The 20466-nt window shown below is 41.9% G+C and overlaps 1 protein-coding gene across 1 annotated transcript; it reads left to right on the forward strand.

Moving 5' to 3' along the window:
- Positions 1-756: 756 nt before the first annotated feature.
- Positions 757-12035, forward strand: rnd3a (Rho family GTPase 3a). Its single transcript, XM_023965423.2, has 5 exons — positions 757-1036; positions 1120-1207; positions 8414-8523; positions 9788-9922; positions 9998-12035. The coding sequence occupies exons 1-5, from the start codon at positions 887-889 to the stop codon at positions 10244-10246; spliced, it is 732 nt and encodes a 243-aa protein (XP_023821191.1). The 5' UTR covers positions 757-886; the 3' UTR covers positions 10247-12035.
- Positions 12036-20466: the final 8431 nt, after the last annotated feature.

The raw sequence follows: 20466 nt of genomic DNA on the forward strand, positions 1-20466 counted from the left end.
GGAAAATGACTCATATTTAATAAAATAAAAAAATTATTTAGTGCACCATGGGTAATATACAGTCAGGAGCTAAGCCATTTTTTAAACACAATCCTTTCATTTCATGGGCTCGTAAGTAATTGGACAAATGAAATAACTGAAAACAAAATGGTCATTACTAATATTTGGTTGAAATCCCTTTGTTGGCAATGGCAGCCTGAAGTCTTTAAATTAGAATTTTAAAGACAAAAAATTATAATGCTAAATTTTAAGTCAGAATTTTAAGATTAAAATCAATATTCCAAGATTAGGTTGGAATTCTGAAATTAAATTGAGCATTTTTAAAGAATTCAGAATTTCTCACCACTTTATTTCCATTATGTTCCTTATCCTCTTCCATACTCAAAGGAAATCAACAAAATTAACTTTGTCTCGCATTTGGCCAAATGTTCGAGAGCAGCCAGTACTTTTATGTAGGTTATTTTATTTATTTATTTTATGTTTGCACGACTTGCAAAATGCTAATTCAATGTCTTATTTGGCATAAACAAGTTACCTCCTGGTTTTAGTGAATATCTATATTTTGGTCAGAGCTTCAGCCAAACGTCAGCATTCGTCTTAATCACACATTTTATTTATTTTATATTTATATCATTACAAATTTGAGTTTTTCCCTCCAACGGGGGCTCCAAACCCAGCAGTGACGCAGATGGGCGGGGCATGTTCAGGAGAGCGCCTCTCTGATTGGCTCGTGCGGCGGTATAAAGCCAGACCGAAGCGTTTCTACCGGCTCTGAACAGACGGAGATACCCGCGGACACCGACAGTCTCCCAGGCCAGCGAGGAGGGAGTTCCCCCGCTGACAGACGGCCCCCAGCTGTGGACCCATTTCCCGTGATCGTAACTCAATGAAGGAGAGACGCTCCGGCCAGAAGTCCTCTCTGAAGTCCAGCATGGATGCGAGTCAGAGTGTGAAGTGCAAGATAGTGGTGGTGGGGGACAGCCAGTGCGGGAAGACCGCGCTGCTTCACGTGTTCGCCAAGGACTGCTTCCCGGAGGTGAGACGCCGCAGACTCACGGCACGAAGATCCCGTGAACGCATCACGGGGAAAACGTCAAATTCTGTGTGTTTTTCCTTCAGAGTTACGTTCCCACAGTGTTTGAAAACTACACGGCCAGTTTTGAGATCGACACCCAGAGGATCGAGCTCAGCTTGTGGGACACTTCAGGTAAACATTTAAAACACCAAACTTTATTGTTTTTTTTTTTTTAAATTATCAATAATCAAATGAATCCCTGACTCATTTTAGTGGAGGATGCTGGGAGTTTTACAAAATAAATGCAATTTTTCTTTTTTTTTTAAACCTCCATTTTTGGATTATTTGCATTAAAAACATTTCAGTGGATGATTCATCGGATCTGACTCTAGGAACCAAAACCAAAAAACTTGGCCCAGCTGGTATTCCAACTCATTTTGGGGAATTCTTCTCACTTTTCTGAGAATGTGCAACTTTTCATTGACTGGTTCACTTTTTGCCCTTTTATCTAAGGTTTGTGCACCCCCCCTTCCCCAGAAAAAAAACACCCCTAAAACTGCTGGGATCCAGAGGTGTTTATCTCCACTGTGTTTGTCTGGAATCACAGAGGTTTGGCCGCCATGGAGGCACACACTGCAAGTGTGCAGAGGCATGTGGTGTGACCGTGTGGGAGAGAGGGATGGGTGGGGAGAAGTTGGCCGCCAGCTGTTGTGGGTTCCTGGTCTGGAATTCCAAACATTGCGTCGGAATAACTTGGAACACGGGAACCGGCTCATGAGTTTCACACGAGGGCCCCCCCCCCCAAAGCACAGAGAACCCTACCACCCCTTGATTGATGGGTGCTGGTTTCCAGTGTCGAATCTTGTGGGAGGGGGAAGGGTTGAGCAAGGCCGGGAACTGCACCTATCCTTTGTTGCGGTGTGGTGTGTTTTGGTATTTGCGTCATTTAGTGTAAACGCCTGCCAGTTGTTGGACCCTCCATTTGTCTGAGGGGAGGGGGTGTCATAGCAGGGCGAGGAGGACTTTGACTCATGTTTGCACGCCCCAACCAGCAGCAACGGCGCCGGGGTTGAACAGGACAGGAGCACCAACCCTCAGGCCCCCTCCTGACCGAAGGGAAAGTTAGCAAACGCCCAACAGGCTCGTTACTGTTGATCACAGGAGATGCATCAGATGAAGGTCCTTCCAGCTGGCATGCGAGACGCTGAAATTAGCTTCATTATTTATGACCTTTAGTTAACGGGAACGGTCGACGCTAGCTGTAAAGAACAGCCTGACGTGGTTATTGCCGGATAAACTTGACAAGTGTTGCTCATTTTGTCTTGCTGCTCAGTGTAGACTCTGAAATGAGGTTCGCTTCTGGTTCAACTCGGCACTCTTTTGTTGACTTTAACGTAAAAATATTTTTTTATTTAAAACGTCACAGTTTGACTTCCGGAGTGAAGTCTGTTTAAATCGAAATTGGTGTATTTCACAAAGCAACCACTAGAGTTTTTTTTTTTTTTTTTTTTTTTTTTTTTAACGCCTAGACCTCTATATTAAATGAAACGTCAAAAAAGTCCTATCGATAGGACTTCTTTAAATGTTGACTTGCAAATGTCACACTTGAGGGTGCTATTCCTTTGATTTTAACGCCAAATTCTTTGATCTCGAAAGACTTGGTGGTCGTATCTCAAGTTGGCAATTTTTAGAAATATATTTTCTAAAAGATGAAATCACTGACTCGTATTGTATCTTCCTTATTTCTTTCAGTTTAAGATGCCTAAACCGTAAAATTGTTCTTTTACATTTTGTGCGACCTTGGAAATAGGTTCCATAATGAATGATGAGGCGGCTCTTATTCATGCCTCCTTCATTTACACTCATACCTTTTTTCAATAGAAGTTTTCTGCATCTTGAAAGTGAATAGAAACTTTTGCAAAAAAAAACAAACAAAAGCTTGCGTTTCTTGTTGCCATGGAAACGGGATAATTGATAAATGGTTAATTCTTCTTGCCTTGCCACTCTTTTGTTGACATGGAAACAGGAGATGTAGCCAAATAATTTCCTCTCTAAACTGTATGTCTTTATGTTTTAAAGGGAATAGGCAGCAAAGTTTCTATAGATCTATGCTAAATCTGATCCTAAATGCATCATCCAGCTCTGAGGGGAGGCTAAATGTGAGTCAGTGTTTGCCAGTTTTGAAATGTCTATAATAGTTTGACTCGTTGCACAACTCTTCCCTGTTTATGCTTTACTGTTGTTTCCATAGACTCTGTCGTAACCGTGCCGACGCGTTTGGACTTTCAGAGTTTGAAATGCTGGTTTTGTCAGAATGCTGGTCTGTGTTTGACGCTGCAGGGATGTTGATCCAAAGCAGATGTTCCTACAGTCAGATGTGAGGGTTTCTTTTTGGGTTTTGCAACTTATTGTTTGAGCAATCTGAGAGCTAAAAGAGTTTTTTTATTTATTTTTTTGGATTTTCCTGGAAAACATGCTGATGTGAATCGGTACTTCGGCTGTAATTGGAGTTCCTTGTTGCTCGTTTTAGGAGAGTTTCCAAAGCCTCAGAGCATAAATGTTGCGATAAAACCCCATCAGCAGCTCAGCAACCACAGGAATTGATTTCTCAAAGGTGCCGTGCCCTCTGGAAACGATCCGACACAGTTTTCCTGGGAACACTCACAAGCTAGTCCTGTCAAGCACCTTAAAACAGTTTCATTTGTCATTTCAGGGTTTCGATGGAACCCATAGACATGTTGGTATGATCCACTTTAGGGGCACTCCTCCTTCTGCTGCCGCTATTTTGGATCAGTTTGAGTTGTTGGTGCCCTCCGATGAGCTCCTCCACGTCTGTTATGGCGACCATTGTTGCGTTGGATCACATTTCTGGGTCTTAGCGAATTGGAGCCGCATGTCTGGCATTCCTCAGTTAAGGTTCCTTCGTCTTTCTTTACAAAGACCCCCATTGTGCGCGGCGGACCCTGATCCTCGGCCTGTGAAAGGAGCAGCACGGATCACTGAAGGCCGAGCTCGTTTCCAAGGCTGGAAATTGGATCACGGTGGAATTTGTCGACCGGTAGTGGGGTGGATGAAATGCGTCGACTGAAGGGAATCCAGTGAGATTAGACTTCCTGCTCGCTGATGTCGTGGAAAGTTTAGGGTCGATGTGACACCTGACACAAAAACCCGTCTGAAAACAAACCGTCTGATCTTTGCAATGAAGCCTTTTTTCTATTCTTGTCTACCAAGAAACGGACCTTATGTGTACAAGTTCTCACTGAACTCACTTATACGCAAATATTTTACCTGAAATGGGGTTAATCTTCCCTAAGTTGATTTGCTGGCCTTTGTATAGTCTTGGAGACCTTTTTATGACATTTTTTTGAACCATTTAAAGTTGTAAAAAGTGACGATTTCAATGGATGAATCTTTTTAAAGTATGGAAGTCGTTTTTTATTTCACAGCTCAGATCCCATATATGAAAGACTCAGTGACTCATTTGCGGCCGGGTGCAAACCACAAGGATCAAATTTTCCTCCATGATCCATGCTCAAACTGTTGGTATTTCCGTGCTTTGGAAAGGTCACCATCTATAGGCTGCATCACCACCATATCAGAGTCCCTGATTGGTCAAAGTTCAACTGATTAAACGGCTTCAATGGCCCGAAAACTGACTTAAAAAACTTGTATAGCGATGCGTGAACGTAAGCGTTTTGAACACAGAAGCCTGAAACGCTCATATGCGTGCATTTACATAGACTTTTGATTGGGAGTGTCCGCTTGTACACCGAGCCCCATGTGAACGTAGCATTAGACATGGTACCATGACTCTGCATAAAATGCAGTGCTGGTGGAAACTTGACTTCCTCGTTTTTACTGGGGGATTTCTGAAGTTTGCCAAATGAAATTAAAAAAAAACATCAGTATAGATACAAGTTTTGACTTTGGTTTAATTTATGACTTTTTTTTTAACCCCTGTGCTATCCTGTGACTGTAAAGCGCTTTGGGCCTTCGTAAGAAGGTAGAAAGCGCTATATAAGTATGCGCCATTTACCATTTACCATCCTAGGCACTTTAACGTTGGGAGTTGGGTCATCTAGACCCACTAGACAGTGACTGAACCTTTTTTCTTCAATGATTTGTGATCTTCACTGGTGTCCATGGATTACATGACATCTTTCCACCTTTGTCATGGTAGGGAGAACACGTCAATGTAAGGGTGGGGTCATAGGATAGCACAAGGGTTAAAATGGGGAAATTGGGGTAAATCATTCCGTTCTTAAAGCCGGCCTCTAGTGGTCACATGGGGAACTGCAGAACCTAGTTTTCTTTTAGGTTGCATTTGCGTTTGGAAGCAGACTGCAGGGACTCTGTCTGGAGATGCACCTCACAAAATGACTAGAATGTTCCAGCTGTTCCGGTTCAACCTGCCCTTTAGCTGGTTCAGGCGCGTCACGTCCATCCGTTTGGAGAGTGGCATCGTGCTTAGACATTTTTGCCTGAATTTAGTAAAATACATGAAGGAGTTCTCTACAGCTGCAGGCGTAACCATGGCAACAGCCTCCGTTTTATCCTAGACAAAATTGCTTCTTGTCCTTGGCAGTTCGTCTGAGAGGAATGCTTTGCACTCGTTCTTCTCCGTGACTCTGTGTGTGCGTGTGTCTGCTTCCACGCAGTGTGCTGGCTGTGCGTTGAAACCCCGCCCACTTGTTGCCATACCTTCAGACGGCCGCTTCATTTCATCTCTGCGTGGGCTGAGGAACACTTTTCCCGTCTGGGAATTGCTGCAGCAATATCATCTCGGATTAAGTCGTGAATGAATCTCGGCTCACTGAAAGCCAGCTGCTGGTTCTTCAGGAGCGTGTTTGGTCCGGTTGTTCCTTCAGGACGTAGAACAATGCAGGCCCATTTATTCCTGGGAGAAGGTGGGAGTTTGGGGAAAAAAGGGGGTTTGTCTTTCTAGATTTAGAGATCCTACGAGAACAATGACAGGAGCTAATTAGATGGGGGGGGGGGGGGGGGTCACCGGGTCTTTCTGTGTGTTATCTCTGGGATTTCCTTTCCATCTTGCCATTTGACAGGACGATGACCTCAGCCCGGTCTCTGCTGTCATGTCGTAACAGTACCAGAAATGACTGCTCCTTGTTAAAAATTCCTTGAAATCCATAAACGTAGCCAACATTCTGCAGCAATCCCTGATGCATCTTTTCCTGTCTTTGTCTCTGCGACCTTAAAACATGTGATTGCCGTGTCTCGGCTCCATGTAAACTGAGTGCAGTGTGTGCAGACATGCCAGGGCTTTGAAGCTTAGACTGGATCTTCCACAAAATAAATCAACGGGAGTTTGCAGGAATTACAGTTGCAACATGTTTTTGCACGAATTCGATGTGGAAACAAGCAGCAAAAACTTAGGAGCACCTAGACTTGAAAGGCATTGTGGGTATGATTTATTGGCACAATAGTAACTAGAATTCTGCATTTCCAGCATTGTCAGTGATGGTTCATGTACTGGCTTTTCGACGGGGGGAAAAAAGTAGAGGAACTCGAAATTCCAAAACAAATCTTACGACCATAAAAGTGTCTATTTTTCTCAGCTAAGAAAACATTAAAAGCTTCAAATATACAAACGTAAAATCTACATTTTTATTATTCATTGTCTATATAACAGTGGAGGTTGTGCCAAGGTGCTACACCAGAAAAGCAACATCGCAAATCTAACGAGTTTAGTTCGACTAGATCAAGATTATTATTTTTTAATGCCTGTACGACATCAACTTTACTGGGTCAAAGCAAAAACTTTTATTTAACCCTGTTGGAATAAACTGTGTTGACATTCCTTCAACTATAACAACTCTACAACGCAATTAACGTCATTCTGAAGTGGAGTAAAGCAGCTGATGCGCAACACTAAATCGGGGCGGAGCTTGATTTACCCAATCGACGTAAATCGGCTGATTCCGACACAGAGAAAAGCAGCAACACTCAGACGGTCAAAAAGTTGCGGTGTATTAACAGTGTGTGTTATCTCTGGTGTTGTAGGGTTAACTCTTTTGTGCTCAACAGCGCCCCCATTGGGCCGAAATGTTGAACAGCACAAATGTACAACTTGATGCTAACCCTTTGCGATGTTAAACATTAAGGTTTTCAAAAGAGATTTTAACTTTGAGACAAGTTTGACCGTAAAAAATAATAAATGCCATAAAAATGTGGCCATTTTTGCTTGAAAATGTTTTTTTTATTTTTTTTATTTCTGTACAAATGCTAACATTTCTTATAGAGCAAGGGAGTTTATACATTGATGCTTTTGTTTTTGTTACAAACTTAATTAGTTTGAGGCAGGGTAGACATTTAAGTTCAAACTTTTTGAGACAAATATATTTTTTTAAACTGTAGGTTTAAGCAGAAATAAAGCTCGTCTTTGTTAAACAATATAAAACCACATTCACCTATAGGTGTACAAAACTAGACCTCAAAATCCTGATGATGCATCCGGATAGGATTAATTCCTTATTTTCAGTGAAAAACTGGCCTATGATGTAAAGCAGAGATCCTTTCTGCTGCACGGCCGAATCTGATGCTGTTTAAACAGCAGAAAGAATCAAAAACAGATTATCGATAGGTTGGACAAGAAGAAACAGCTGCAGCTCCTTTAGCGTTCTGCGGCAGATGAATAATGGGAATTTTGAATCAAACCGGCTCTGGAGGAACCAGTTAATCTGGAAAATGTTTCCAGCATCTCCAACATGATGAACTCCTATCATTTAGCAGTTTTGACTTTTTTGTGGATCTTTTCTTGTGACTTTGAATTGGAAACCCTCCTTTTCCCGACCAGTCGTGGAGGTTATGTCTGCTGGTTACAGATGAAGGAAGCTTCAGCCTCGTCTTCCTGTCGCTGTAGAACGTCGACTGTCGTCTCTCATCCAGACTGTTTAGTTTAGACTCGCCGACTTTTCCAGACTTCCTACATTCCTGGTTTCTCGCTGCAGCCGTGTTTAGAGTAAGGTTTTCCCTGAGGAACCTTCTAGACGCCAAAATTCCCCGCATTTTTCAGCATCTGGCTTCACCCCATCGTCATCTGATCCACCTGGAGGTGACGCTAGCGCCCCCCCCCCTTTCCTTCCCTTCCCTTCCCTTCCTCTCCGGAGATGTTGCAATGTGGAGGAGAGGTGGGCGTCTCCCTCACATGCTTTCAATTTGAGGATCTAACCCCCTCCTTCCTCCTAACAACTTCTCCTGCTGCAGTCAGCACATTTTTCTTCTAACGTTCTGGTTTTCTTGCTTGGTGGCTAAACTGCAATCATAAGTCAAACATGTTTGCTGTTTTTCTCGTTTCTAAAGTTAAAAAACCTTATTTTTTGTTTTTGTTTTCCTGCATAAACCTGAAAGGATGACCTGTTTTTACTGTTTTGGTTTCAGGGTCTCCGTACTACGACAACGTCCGGCCCCTCTCCTACCCCGACTCGGACGCCGTCCTCATCTGCTTTGACATCAGCCGGCCAGAAACGCTCGACAGCGTCTTGAAAAAGGTTGGCTTCTGTTCGCCCGTTGCCCCTCTTTTTTGTTTTTTTCCGATAGAACGGAGTTTCAAACACAGATTTGGATGGTGTCTAAGGGGCCGATTACAGGATTCCTATCAGAACTTCCAGGATGGGAATACTGTTTGAAAGGTTTTGGCTAAAGCAGAAACGACTTTGTGATGTTTGCTTTGACATCTGGAGATGTCTTGTGATCAGTCCTCATGACAGGAGGAAGTATTTGCCCCCCCCCCCCCCCCCCCCCCCCCCCCCATGGTTGACCCTGCATGACCTCTGACCCCTTTAGGTGCTTCTGGAAAAGATTCAAAAGGATTTTTCCAGGAATCTGACGGGTTTTCAATTCAAACTGATTGATGTTGTGCAGACGTCTCGCTCTGATCACGATTTGCCGCCTCAACAGAAAACTGGGAGGGACGCGGAGGGACGGAACTGTTTGCAGCTCAAACTCGATACGGCATCATCTTAGTTTGCACCCAGTGATCAGATGGGGGGGTTTGAAAACCTGCGTCATCCGCGTGCAAAGCGGCAATGAGGAGCCTTGTTTGAAGATTGTCTTTAATCGAATGCGGCGAGCTGCAGATCTCAGCCGCTGGCGTTTGACCCCACAGGCTATCCTCCTCACGTGCCGCCAAACTGGATCCGTCCCGGAGGAGCATTAGCTCCGGATTAGATCCCACAAGGAAATGCCATTGATTACAGAGCGTTTATTGTTGTCCGGGAGGAAACTGGGGCGATTATTTGCCCCCCCCTGGGGTTCAAAAGAGGAAGGGCCGGCTTTAACCCCGGTACTTAGAGGGCAGGTGACCTAAATAATGAATTCCACTTAAATTCTGAGATCATTAGATTTCACCGATTAGTGTTTCGTCTTGGAGATGTTAAAGCTCCGCTCCGATGAAAATAACCTTTTTTTGTGTGGAATTTTCTCATCATGGAGGACACATTTAAGAAAAGAGCTCAAAATTACACTTTTGACCATTTCTTTATTCAAATCGTTGAGAATTGGGAGCAGACGACAAAATGCCGCTTGGAATTGGCCGCGTTTGTGACATCTGGCTCTAAGCTATAAGCTAGCAGGAGGGGAAGTGGGGGCGGGGTGGCTCCACACAAACGGTCCCGCCCACACTTTGGAAGCAAATTTCTAATGAAACTATGTCTTAATAACGTCCTAATTGGAGTTAAAGGACCACCCCCTTTGCAATCGATCAAAGGAGGATCTGTGTGAGTCTGAAGTTCAAACTTTTGTTGTTTTCAACAGTGGAAAGGAGAAATCCAGGAGTTTTGTCCCAACACAAAGATGCTGCTCGTCGGCTGCAAGTCGGACCTGCGGACTGACCTGAGCACACTGGTGGAGCTCTCCACCCACCGACAGACACCGGTTTCTTACGACCAGGTATAACTCCTCCCCTTTCTGTTTCCGAGTCGTCCGGTAGCTTTTTGTGATGTCATGCGTTGACCTCGTCCTCAGGGTTCCAGCATGGCGAAGCAGATCTCGGCGCCGTACATCGAGTGTTCGGCCCAGCAGTCGGAAAACAGCGTCAGGGACATTTTCCATGTGGCCACGCTGGCCTGCATCAACAAAAGCAACAAGAACGTGAAGCGCAGCAAGACGGCGCGCGCCAACAAGCGCATTTCGCACATGCCCGGCAGGCCCGACCTGGCGGCCGTCGCCTCGGATCTGCGGAAGGACAAAGCCAAAAGCTGCTCAGTCATGTGACTCAGTTTACAGGCGAGGATGGTTGTCGGTGCAAGCAGGAAGCAAGGGGGCGGAGCCTGCATGCCATTCGTCCCTTATTTGTCTGAAGTTGGGGGTTTAAAAAGCTTTGACTCTTGTACCTGGAAGTTGTGCACCAGGGAAACTTGCCTCACTGCAATCGACGCGTCCCGCTCCTCACACCCGGAAGGAAGCTGTCAGTCAGCGGGAGGCGGATGCCGCCGAGGCTTTCCTCCAACAGGAAATGAGGAGCAGTGATGTCATCGCCGGAAGCTTCCACGTCTGGATTCAGAGACGGGGGGAGATTTCTCTTTGGCTGCTCATAGGCTTTCTGATCCGAGAGAGTTTTCAACAACTTATCACTGTGGTTTGGAACTGAACCTCCCACCGCCGGGGGCGCACGCCTCCCTGCGCCTCCTTCTGCTCCCACGTCTGCCGGATGACGAGTTCCCCGTCGTGTCTGTAAAATGTGAAAGTGTTCGTCTTACTTTAGCTTCATCCTGATGGATCCAACCCTGACGTTCTGTGTCGGCTTTCTACCCGAGGACAGTTTTGACTCCAAAGAGGGCCCCCCCCCCCCCCCCCCTACCCCTACCATGAACATGGACGGCCTTAATGTGCCCCAATGATCTTTTTCTACACATGAGTTTAAATCTGTCCACCGATGCTGCTGATGTTGGCACTAACAGCAAAGGGCTCACTGGTGTTGGAATTTTAACATTGTTGTGCCTATGGCTTCCCTGGAAGTGGATTGGTCCAGATGTAGACGGTTGGGTGGTGGTGGTGGTGGTGGTGGTGGTGGTGCAGACGCCCGTCCTCTGTACACCTCCAGGGCTGCTTCCAGTCCAACCTTTCTGAGGAGACGTTTCCGCTTGCACGTTTGTCAACTCGACGTCTTTATGGGTCATTGAGTAAAAATGGAAAAAAAAAAAAATATTTGGGAGAATCTGGGACGCCCTGCACTGTGGTGGATTACTGCCGTGCCGCCGGCTTGGCTGTTCCTCGAAGGGCAGAATCGGCTCTTTGACGCTAAATTTTCTGGATTTGTGCTTAAACTCTTGGCGTTTGCACCAACAGTTTAGCTCACCAGCTGCAGATCTCCAAGCAACGTTTGTATTTCAGTCGGTGAAGTTTAATTCAATGCACATGGATTTGAAACGGATGAAATGGACCGTTTTCTGTGATTGTCTTTTCTTTTTTGTTTTTGTTGTTTCCCCCTTGAATACTAAAAAATGAACTGTTCTCTCAATGTAAATCCTTTTTTTTCCATTTTTCTTTTAAGGCTTTTTCTAGACTCTTTTCTTTGAGTTTTGGTGCAATTAAGCTGTTCAAATATCACTCATTGATGCACTTTTCAAAATAAGATTCAAACGTTGGCTTGGTCAGCTGCCTCACTCTGCAGCGCCACCATTCCCCTCTTCAAAATGTGTGGTCCCCCCCCCCCCTGTCTGTGCATTTGTCTTTGCCAATGGTGTTGCCAAAATATTTATTGAATTATATATTTTCCCTTTAGAATAAATGCAGAGGAAATGAAGAGTTAGTGTTGTGATTTTTCTGTTTTTCGGAACGGATTTTTCTCTGGATTCTTTGCTGTTGTGGTATAATCCTTCAACAAAAGTGGGAGAAAACATGTGACTAAAGGTAGAAGTACATGCATCATTTGAGGACCTGAAAGAGTTGTAAAAAGAAATATGTTTTGTCTAATTGGATTTCTTCTGATTCTACTAGGATCTTCTGAGTTTTGGCTAAAAACTGAAAAAATTTACCTGACTATTAAATTATTAGGAAAACATCTTTGTCTCTTTCTTTGATTAGAGCCTGTGTGTGTTTCTTAGTTAATGTAGATTAATGACACTTTATAGATATATTTTTCAATTAAGGGTCCATTAAAACTAAACTTAAGGCAAAATGTCAAGGTAATTCCTAAATCATTCTTTCACTGAAGAGGGGAGTCTAGTTTTTTTTCGGTTAAATCATTGACCATGGAAATGATATAAAGTCATATTACAGCTTTGAATAAAGAAGTAATTGCTTGACTTAGTTGTTGCTTTATTTCAGACGGACAAGAGTCCTCGACTATCTTGACATATCAGGGAAAATCAGATTTTTGTAGGATCTGAATTCAACACAAAGGACTGCAAAGACTTGTCTGCTGATGAAGAGTCCGTATCACCAAAAGCAGAAAGAGGCGAGAAGGCCGTGGAGAATTCCCCCGGGCTGCTGAGCATGGAAACTGCCTTTCCTCGCCCGGCGACCCAATAAATCACCCGGTGATTTCATCACGTGCATAAGCCCAGAGATGTATTAGGCTGTCAGCGGCAGGAAAACAGGACTGTCGGGTCTATAAAACAAATGGAACTGATGACAGAACGCTCAACCTGTGGGTGTTTGTCAAAAAAGATGTTTGTAAAAAGTTCTCCTTTTCCTTCTTTAGCTGAACAATGAAATCTTTTGATGCTTTTTTTCAATCTGTCTAAAATTTGCCAAATAGAACATATGTTTTGTAACCCATCTATCATCTATCATAAAAGTGTCCCCAATGGTTTTTTAATTAGGATTGTCATTTTTAGGGGAAAATCAAAAAACCTGTCCGCACATAGTTTCTGCAGAGCGGCAGAAGAGACTGTTGCTGCAGAGTAAACCCCGTCCCTACTTCATGTACAATAATACAATTTCATAAATCCATTTTTTATTATTTGCAAATTAAGAAAATGTTTTTCAACAGTTTTCTGTAGCTGCTGACACCTCAACCTCAACCAAATCTCTGAAAGGCCTCACCTTTTCTGTCATTAGCTGACAGTCTTTGCATATAGTCAGTATTTCTGCAGCCTGGCAGGACTGCGTGAACTGCATAACGTCTGATTTTGTACAGACGTGCCAAACGTGTCTGTGGAGGTGAAATGAGTTTATCCATTAAGTTTGGATATTATTTCCACTGTTGTCTCAAGGCTGGTTTCTGAAATTGCAGCAGTTATGCTGGACTTAAATTCGCCTCGCTTTGGCTCAAAATGAAACCTTTATTTTGAAAGGATTGTTACCGGTACTTTTATTTTTATTTTATTGTGTTTTTTGAAACAATATTAAAAACAATGAAAATCAAAAGGTTTACAATTTTATCAGTTACCATAGATATGGTTTAGTTGCATTATATATTCTCTTATGAGTTTTTTTTGTAGCTGTAGCTAGCATAACAAAGTTATCAATTCTGACACTAACTTTAAAGTAAATCTTTCTGAATTACATACTTTATTTATTTATGTATTTATCTATTCATTTTTAATTTTAAATTTAACAATCCTATAAGCTTCTAACAGCACTACTTAACTGGTGTCAGCCTTTTAGCCCTCCCAATGGTAGCATTCGTTTTTCTTTTTTTACATTACATTTCTTCTTATAGCAACAAAATGGGAATACGTTTTATACCGTTTTAATACGTTTATTAAAAAATAAATTAAATAGGTGAATGTTTTTGGTCCTCTGCAAGCTGTGTTCAAACTCTGTCAATATAATTGCCAAGGTTAAAAAAAATATCTATATTTAGAAAAACTATTTTGCATTTAGGTTTCTTTAAAACATTGATCTTTTTTCCCCCCGTTGTGTTGGCATGCTGGGAAATTAAATTAGCTTGTAGCTCAACTATCTACAAAACATTTCTTTTATTTAAAATAACACATTTTTGTATATGGTCCCAGAAAAAAAGACAAGAAAAAACAAAACTACCGTAAAAGTCTTGTTTAGGTTTACAAAAATTATACGAGTCTTGATTTTTTTCATCTTCCTGTTGAGTCAATATTTGTAAATGTAAGACCCAAGTCCCAAAAATACAAAAGAAGGAGGAGCTAATATTAAACACTTGTTGGGGAAAATGTTAGGGCTACCTTAAATAAAGCTGTGAAGCCAATACAGGTTTAAATCTCAAGAAGAAGTCCTCCTTAAAGGTTTTTTTTTTACTTCATGAAGCTGCTATGTGAGTAAATTTGATACATCGTTCTGGGAAGTTTAATCAATATGTTAAGAAAAATGTGAAATGTAGCATACATTAGAAGTTAGCTTGTCGAATTGTAAAAAATGTCATGAAAAATTCAACGACACATCTCAAGAACATGCCACATTTTTTAAATTTCAAGTGTTTTGCGCCATTTAGCTGCTAGCATGGTGTGTCACTGCTAGCTGGATAGCTAGTAGAGACATTTTTAGGACTGGAACACAACTGTAGTATTTATGTGTGAGAAATGAGGCGTCACGCCACTCATAATTTATCTTGTGAAGCGGTATAGTATCGCACTATGACAGCTCATCCCCCCAAAGCCATAAAATGCTTCACAGAAAGATATATTTCAACCTTAAATGTCCTTTTTTTCTGTTTACACCTGCCTGCTGCACCCCTAATCTGACAGGTGACAAACTGGGTGCTTTGGCGTGTAAACCTGCAAGGATATGTTGACGCTTGATTCGATTTTTTCCCTTTGACTGCTTTGTCCATAGAGCTCTTAAACCTTCACTTATTTGCACAGTTTTGATAGATAGTTTTAATATTAAGCCTTTTCCCCCCTGCTTTTCAGTGCAAAGCAGGAGAAGCGACATGACATTTATCGATGCTAACAGGCTTTGACAGGAGGACCAAAGGAAAGTCTTTCTCCATTCGGATTAAGAAATATGCTCAGACGAGGAGGCAGCAGAACTCTGTTGTTTATGCTGGTGAATGTGGAGTTGTTGGGGGGGGGGGGGGATCGGGGCGTTCTCACACTCTGCATTTCAATCTGATACCCCACTGCCACCCCCTTGTTTCCCTATTTTCCTGTAAGACCAGATGGGACGGACACAGACAAGCCAGTGTAGATCAATAGGTCTAAACTGGTGGCTCATTGTTTCCTCCTCCGTCCTCCTGCCTCACACAATCGGTCACACACAGCTGTAACACACAGACTGGCTAAATGTGAAACAATGGGCTTTTTTTTCTTGTTTCTTTTTTCACTGAAAAAGCTGGCGCTGGGCTCACGCAGAAGGTCTTGAGAAAAGAGGATGAAGAGAGGAACAGTTCTGAATCTGAGACGCTCAGACAGCTTGGGCTTTATGACCAGCTTTCAGTTCGTTCTGACTGAAGTGGTGCGACTTAATCCCAAATGCTGACACAAGGAGGAAAGGCCACTTAGAATTTCTTCCTTTTCAAGCCTTTTTTGCACTTTTGTTTTCCTAAAAGGCTCTAAATGTTTGTTTATTTATCAATTGGTGGCGAACAAATAATGCTTTTTTATCGTCAAAATGTTGGATTCTAATTGACAGGCATCTGCTGTATTATAAAAACCAACAAAAACAGATATTAATTTACATTTTTACTAAAGTAAGGGAAAAATGTAATTGCAAATACCTTTTTTTTACAACTTTTATTGCCTGTTTCTTTAATATTTGGTGTAAAGACATAAAAAAACGGAAAATAGTTTATATTAACAGAATTTTAAATAATATTTAGACTTTTTCCCTAATTTATGTTGTTTTATGTTAAGGAAGTGTCTAACTTTTGGTTTTCTGTCTCACTGTGAGAAAAAAACATGATTTTTTTTTCTCCATTATACTTTTAATCTATAAATATTTCAATGTTATCTTTTACTTTACTTCAGTTGTATTATTTTGCAAGACGAAATCATTTATTCTACATTTAGTGAAGTAGAATGAAACACAAATGTTTTGTAGCGTTGGAACAAGTTAATCTCAATAGTTGCAAGTGGTGTTTGTATGTACATAGTTGCCAGTATTGTTTAGAGATGTTAATGTAACAAGATAAGTAGAAAAGATCCAATCAATGAAGTGGCGCTAAAGCAAGTTTTGAATGCATTTGTGATGAAAATGGCTTTCAATGTGTTGGAAGAAGACACTTTTGTCAAGTTCTGATAACTTTTAGTGCAATTTTTGGAACAACTTTTCAAAATTTCACTACTTTTTTGTAAGTGGTTTAACAAAAACTATGTTTATTTTCCACCAAATCTGACATGTCGGTTATCTATCTGCCTATTACACTTTAAAAAATCCCTAAAAGTTTTGCAGCATCATTTGAAGGTTTATATCATTGATTTAAAAGCTTTTTATGCTTTTTTTAAGATTAATTATGTCTTAAAAATTGCTGCTTTGTGCACACTTGATAAAAATCATAAATTCAAACATAAAATAATTTAAAAAATGTCCGACGAATAATGACACCATACTCCTTAGAATTCTGCATTGTTTTATTCTCGCTGTGTCATTCCGTCCTTCCTGCTGTTTATGAACACCCATCGCATTTTCTTGCCAAATACAATGGAAACATTTTTTTTTTTTTTAATGTGGTGAAATCCTTTAGGAACCAACCCCAAAATTGGAGTTTTCTGTTTTTTCCCTGAAACAAGCTCCCCTGTGGCTCTGTTTCTGCTTAGCGACTGTTCCTGCAGGTGAGGGACTGCATACACCAGTGGAAAAGCTCTTTCCCACCCCAGTGTTCCTGCAATCAAGATATCAGCTCACATTTCAGCCAAACTTGTTGGATTGGTGCCTCTCTCCATGGGGGTTTTGTGTTCGGAGTGGGACTGTGGGAGCCACGGAGAGAGGGAAAATAATTTAAAAAAAGCCCCTTTCATGCGTCTCAGTGGAACTCTTTGGTGGGGAAAAACACCGTTTCGTGTTGTTCGCCAGCAGGAGAGGTGGATTCGAATGTTTCCATGGCTTTGGCGTTAAAAAAAATAAAAATAAAAAGCTTGAAATGCAAAGCTCTTACTTTGACAACGTTTTCCTGTTCGGTCCTCCCTTTTTTATTTCCCAATCTGGTTTCCCATATGTCCCATCTTTACCCTGGGCGACATGCAGACCACTGACCTTCTGCAGCTCGACGTTTTTTGCCATCTGCTCCCTGCTTTGGCGTTTTCAATTGGCAGGGGCGGGGGCTTTACAGGATGTTGACTAATTCAACGCATGTTAGGGCGTCCAGGGCGCCTGCCTCAAATAAAAACGTAATATCTAAGGATCTTTGTGAGATCAATAAACAATCAGTTCGTTTGTCTGTCATTTTTCAAGCATAAAGTCTATCCTAAAGTCTGAATGTCCCACACAAATGTGTTCAAATTCATGGTCATGTTGGACATCTGGCTATCATACAGCTGAAATATGAAGCTAAATGTGACTCATTTTGGAGCCATACATTTCTGAACAATCTGTTGGGTTTAATTTGGCTTCTATTTGCTCCATGGAATCAATGACTTCAGCAGTCTTAACTTTTCCAGGACTTCATTTCTGTCCTTCTTGTTATGGTAAATATTATAGTGTTCTCCTGCATTTGGTTTGTAAGGTTCTTAGAACAAATAAAGATGGAAGGCAACGAGGCAACTCGGTTGACATTTGACTAAAGTTCTGTGAAGCCAGGACAAGACGATTTTCTTTATCTCCATTTTCCTCATTGGTCACAGCTTGTTTCAAGCAATATTGTCTGCAAATAAATGTTGGCTTTGCGTTGAGATAAACAAAACTGAATGACAGTCTGAAATATTTTGCCTTTTGTTTGCACAATGTGGCTAGATGACCAACCCGTCCTGATTTGAACATGGCCATAAAGAGCCACTCCAATGAAAACGGTGTTTTGATGTTCTTGCCATGTTCTTTTGGCATATGTCTGACATATTTAAAGAAAATTAGGCACAAAATTGCATTTCTTAGTAGGGGTGTAACTGTACATGTAGTTGGACCGAACTGCTTTGGTATGGCCATTTCAGTTCAGTTCACGTTTGTACCGTTTCTGTTTTTTTGTTTGTTTATTTTTTCCCCCCAAATGTATTAACTTTGCGCCGAGGTGGTACTAATTTTACTTGCGGTATTCCGCCGAGACTCTCAATGGTTTCTGCACTCGCGCGCCTGTAGGAAGGAGGGGGGGCAGAGCGTGCAGCGCAAGTGTGTGTGTGAGCGCGCGTTCAGAATGTGTTGCTTAGTTCGCCGGGTTAAAAAAGTTTTCCTCCAAAAGAACAGAGGCTGGTTCTATTATCAACCCGCTCTGGCGGCTCTGAGGGTCTATCTATATATCTATCTAGATAGATAGATAAAAACTTTATTAAACTCCCAAGGGAGAAATTCTGGAGTCCGGCAGCAAAACATACACAATAAAATAATAGTTCATAAAATAGCAGTTCATATCAGGCATATTTGTTAAACAGCAGTACCGAACCGAAACGTATCGAACCGAGCCCTATGAAACTCTGAATCTAATCGAATTGAGATTTTAGCGCATTGTTACACCCTACGCCGCTCTGCAGAAACTATGTCCTTGAAAACAATGCAAGTTTTTTTATTTAGGCTAAAAACGGCATCATCATAATTAAAAGACCACTGGGAACAATTTAAAAATAGATCAAAGGATGACCGGAGTGGGACTGTAATCCTATTACAAGGCAGCGTTAGCATTCTTATGACTACTGTAACTGTCTTCTACTGCACTTTACATTAGGTCAAAGTGTGTGGGTCATTAGTCGCCACTGGTGACATCGTCAGTGTGAAAAAGTTGATGAATGAAAGCAGGCACGTCCAAAGTCTGTCCCGTAGGCCAAATGTGGCCCGCGTTTACATCTCTACCGGCATGCCAGCTCTTGTCATAAAATCAATAATATGCGACCCCCCCAGCATTTTTAAGAAAGTCAGAAATTCACAGTAATTTGTATTGAAGTTTGTTTATGTTCTATGTACAGAAATGAAAAGTAACCCATTAAAAAAAAGCATTCAATAATTCATTTCATCTCGTATGTTTTTAAAACACCATATCTGGCTCCCTTTGCAAAAAGTTTGGACACCCCAGAATTCAAGAATTCACTGTTCTGTTAGAAATCTAATTCAAATTAGACTTGATTCATTTACGTATAAAGTCCAATAATTATTTGAGATTTTGGTCGTTTTTGCTAATGTTAGCAACACATGCTAACTCATCGCATGTTCAAGATGAAGTAACGCTTGAAATCAAGTCTGTTCAAATTCAAGGTACAATTTCATGCTTGTGATTACACCATTAGTCAATACGTTTCGGTCACCTTTCGGCACATCCCTGCAGCTTTCATTGATTCGCACAGGGGGTTTGGGCAGAGATTTTTACGCCTGACTCAACCCCGTACTTTATCTGGGCTGGGGACCGGCACGGGGGGGGGCCAAGATTCGGGCCTTCCTTGTGGCTACAAGCATAGCGTGAGCCCTGGTTTCTACAACTGAGCCATCCAGTTGTTGTTACTAGACATGTAAAACCCTCTCAAACCCCACAACCGTTTGCTTCAGAGGTAACTGCTCTAACCCCTACATATTCCTTTCTTTTCTTTTTTGACAAGACAAATGAGCATATAATCTGACCATATTTTACCATTTGCCCCTTCCTGCCCTTAACTATTACCCTCAGCTGCCTCTGTTTTCTTGTCCCTGTCCCTGGCACTCGGGTTCGGGCTAATTCCATGTGGTTGCAGTCGACTCTGCCTCAGAGCCTGTTACAGCTGATCTACAGTCAGCATCACAGACGCCACAGAGCTCCTCGAAATCATTTACATGCGTGACGCTCTAAAGAAACGGAGAGCGACTCCCCACCTGCTGCGTGTGTTTTTACTTCAGCTATTGAAGAAGAAGCTCGCAGGACTCCCACCTGCCTTGATTAGCATGCCCCCCCCCCCATCCCACACCCCCCCCACTGTGCCATTGATGCTACAGTGAGCCAAAGAAGCTGATCGGTTGCCAACCCCTCCTGGTGTTCAGCTGAATCCCTGCAGGGCGTCTGTTTTATTCAGCCACAACTCAATTTACCTTAAAAACTGTCTTTTTTAAAAAAAAAACAAATAAAAACTTTTGTCTTTGATGAGCTATAAATTTTATGAACGTTTTAACCCCACGGTTTTTTTGTTTAAATACTAAATTCAGTTGTTTTGTAAACAACCAAAGGTGAACTAAAACCTAGTATTTGTGCATTAAAAAAAAAAGTTCATGATTAGCTGCTTAATCAAGCCTCCATCTCCTGTCTTAAGCTATTAAATCACAATTACATCCCTGCTGTGGCTCTTTTCTGTTGTAATGCGCCGTAATGTATTCAAGCAGAAGAGATTCTCATATAGTCTCTGTCGAGGAGGCAGGAGGCTTAGCGTCACACAGAGGACAAAAAAAAAGAAGAAGACTCTTCTGGTGTTGTGCCATCCAGGGGAGATGCATCATAATTGCCGTCATTAGCATAAACATTTAGAGAAATATTA

The sequence above is a fragment of the Oryzias latipes genome, chromosome 2 (assembly GCF_053564925.1).
Source record: "Oryzias latipes strain Hd-rR chromosome 2, Olatipes_Hd-rR_3.1".
NCBI lineage: Eukaryota > Metazoa > Chordata > Actinopteri > Beloniformes > Adrianichthyidae > Oryzias > Oryzias latipes.

What these genes read in the sequence shown, in the direction of transcription:
- rnd3a (XM_023965423.2), top strand. Translation starts at nt 887, where the DNA reads ATGAAGGAGAGACGCTCCGGCCAGAAGTCCTCTCTGAAGTCCAGCATG. An exon ending in CAGCTTGTGGGACACTTCAG is followed by an intron (nt 1,208 to 8,413) that starts GTAAACATTTAA and finishes TTTTGGTTTCAG; the next exon opens with GGTCTCCGTACTACGACAAC. An exon ending in TCGACAGCGTCTTGAAAAAG is followed by an intron (nt 8,524 to 9,787) that starts GTTGGCTTCTGT and finishes TGTTTTCAACAG; the next exon opens with TGGAAAGGAGAAATCCAGGA.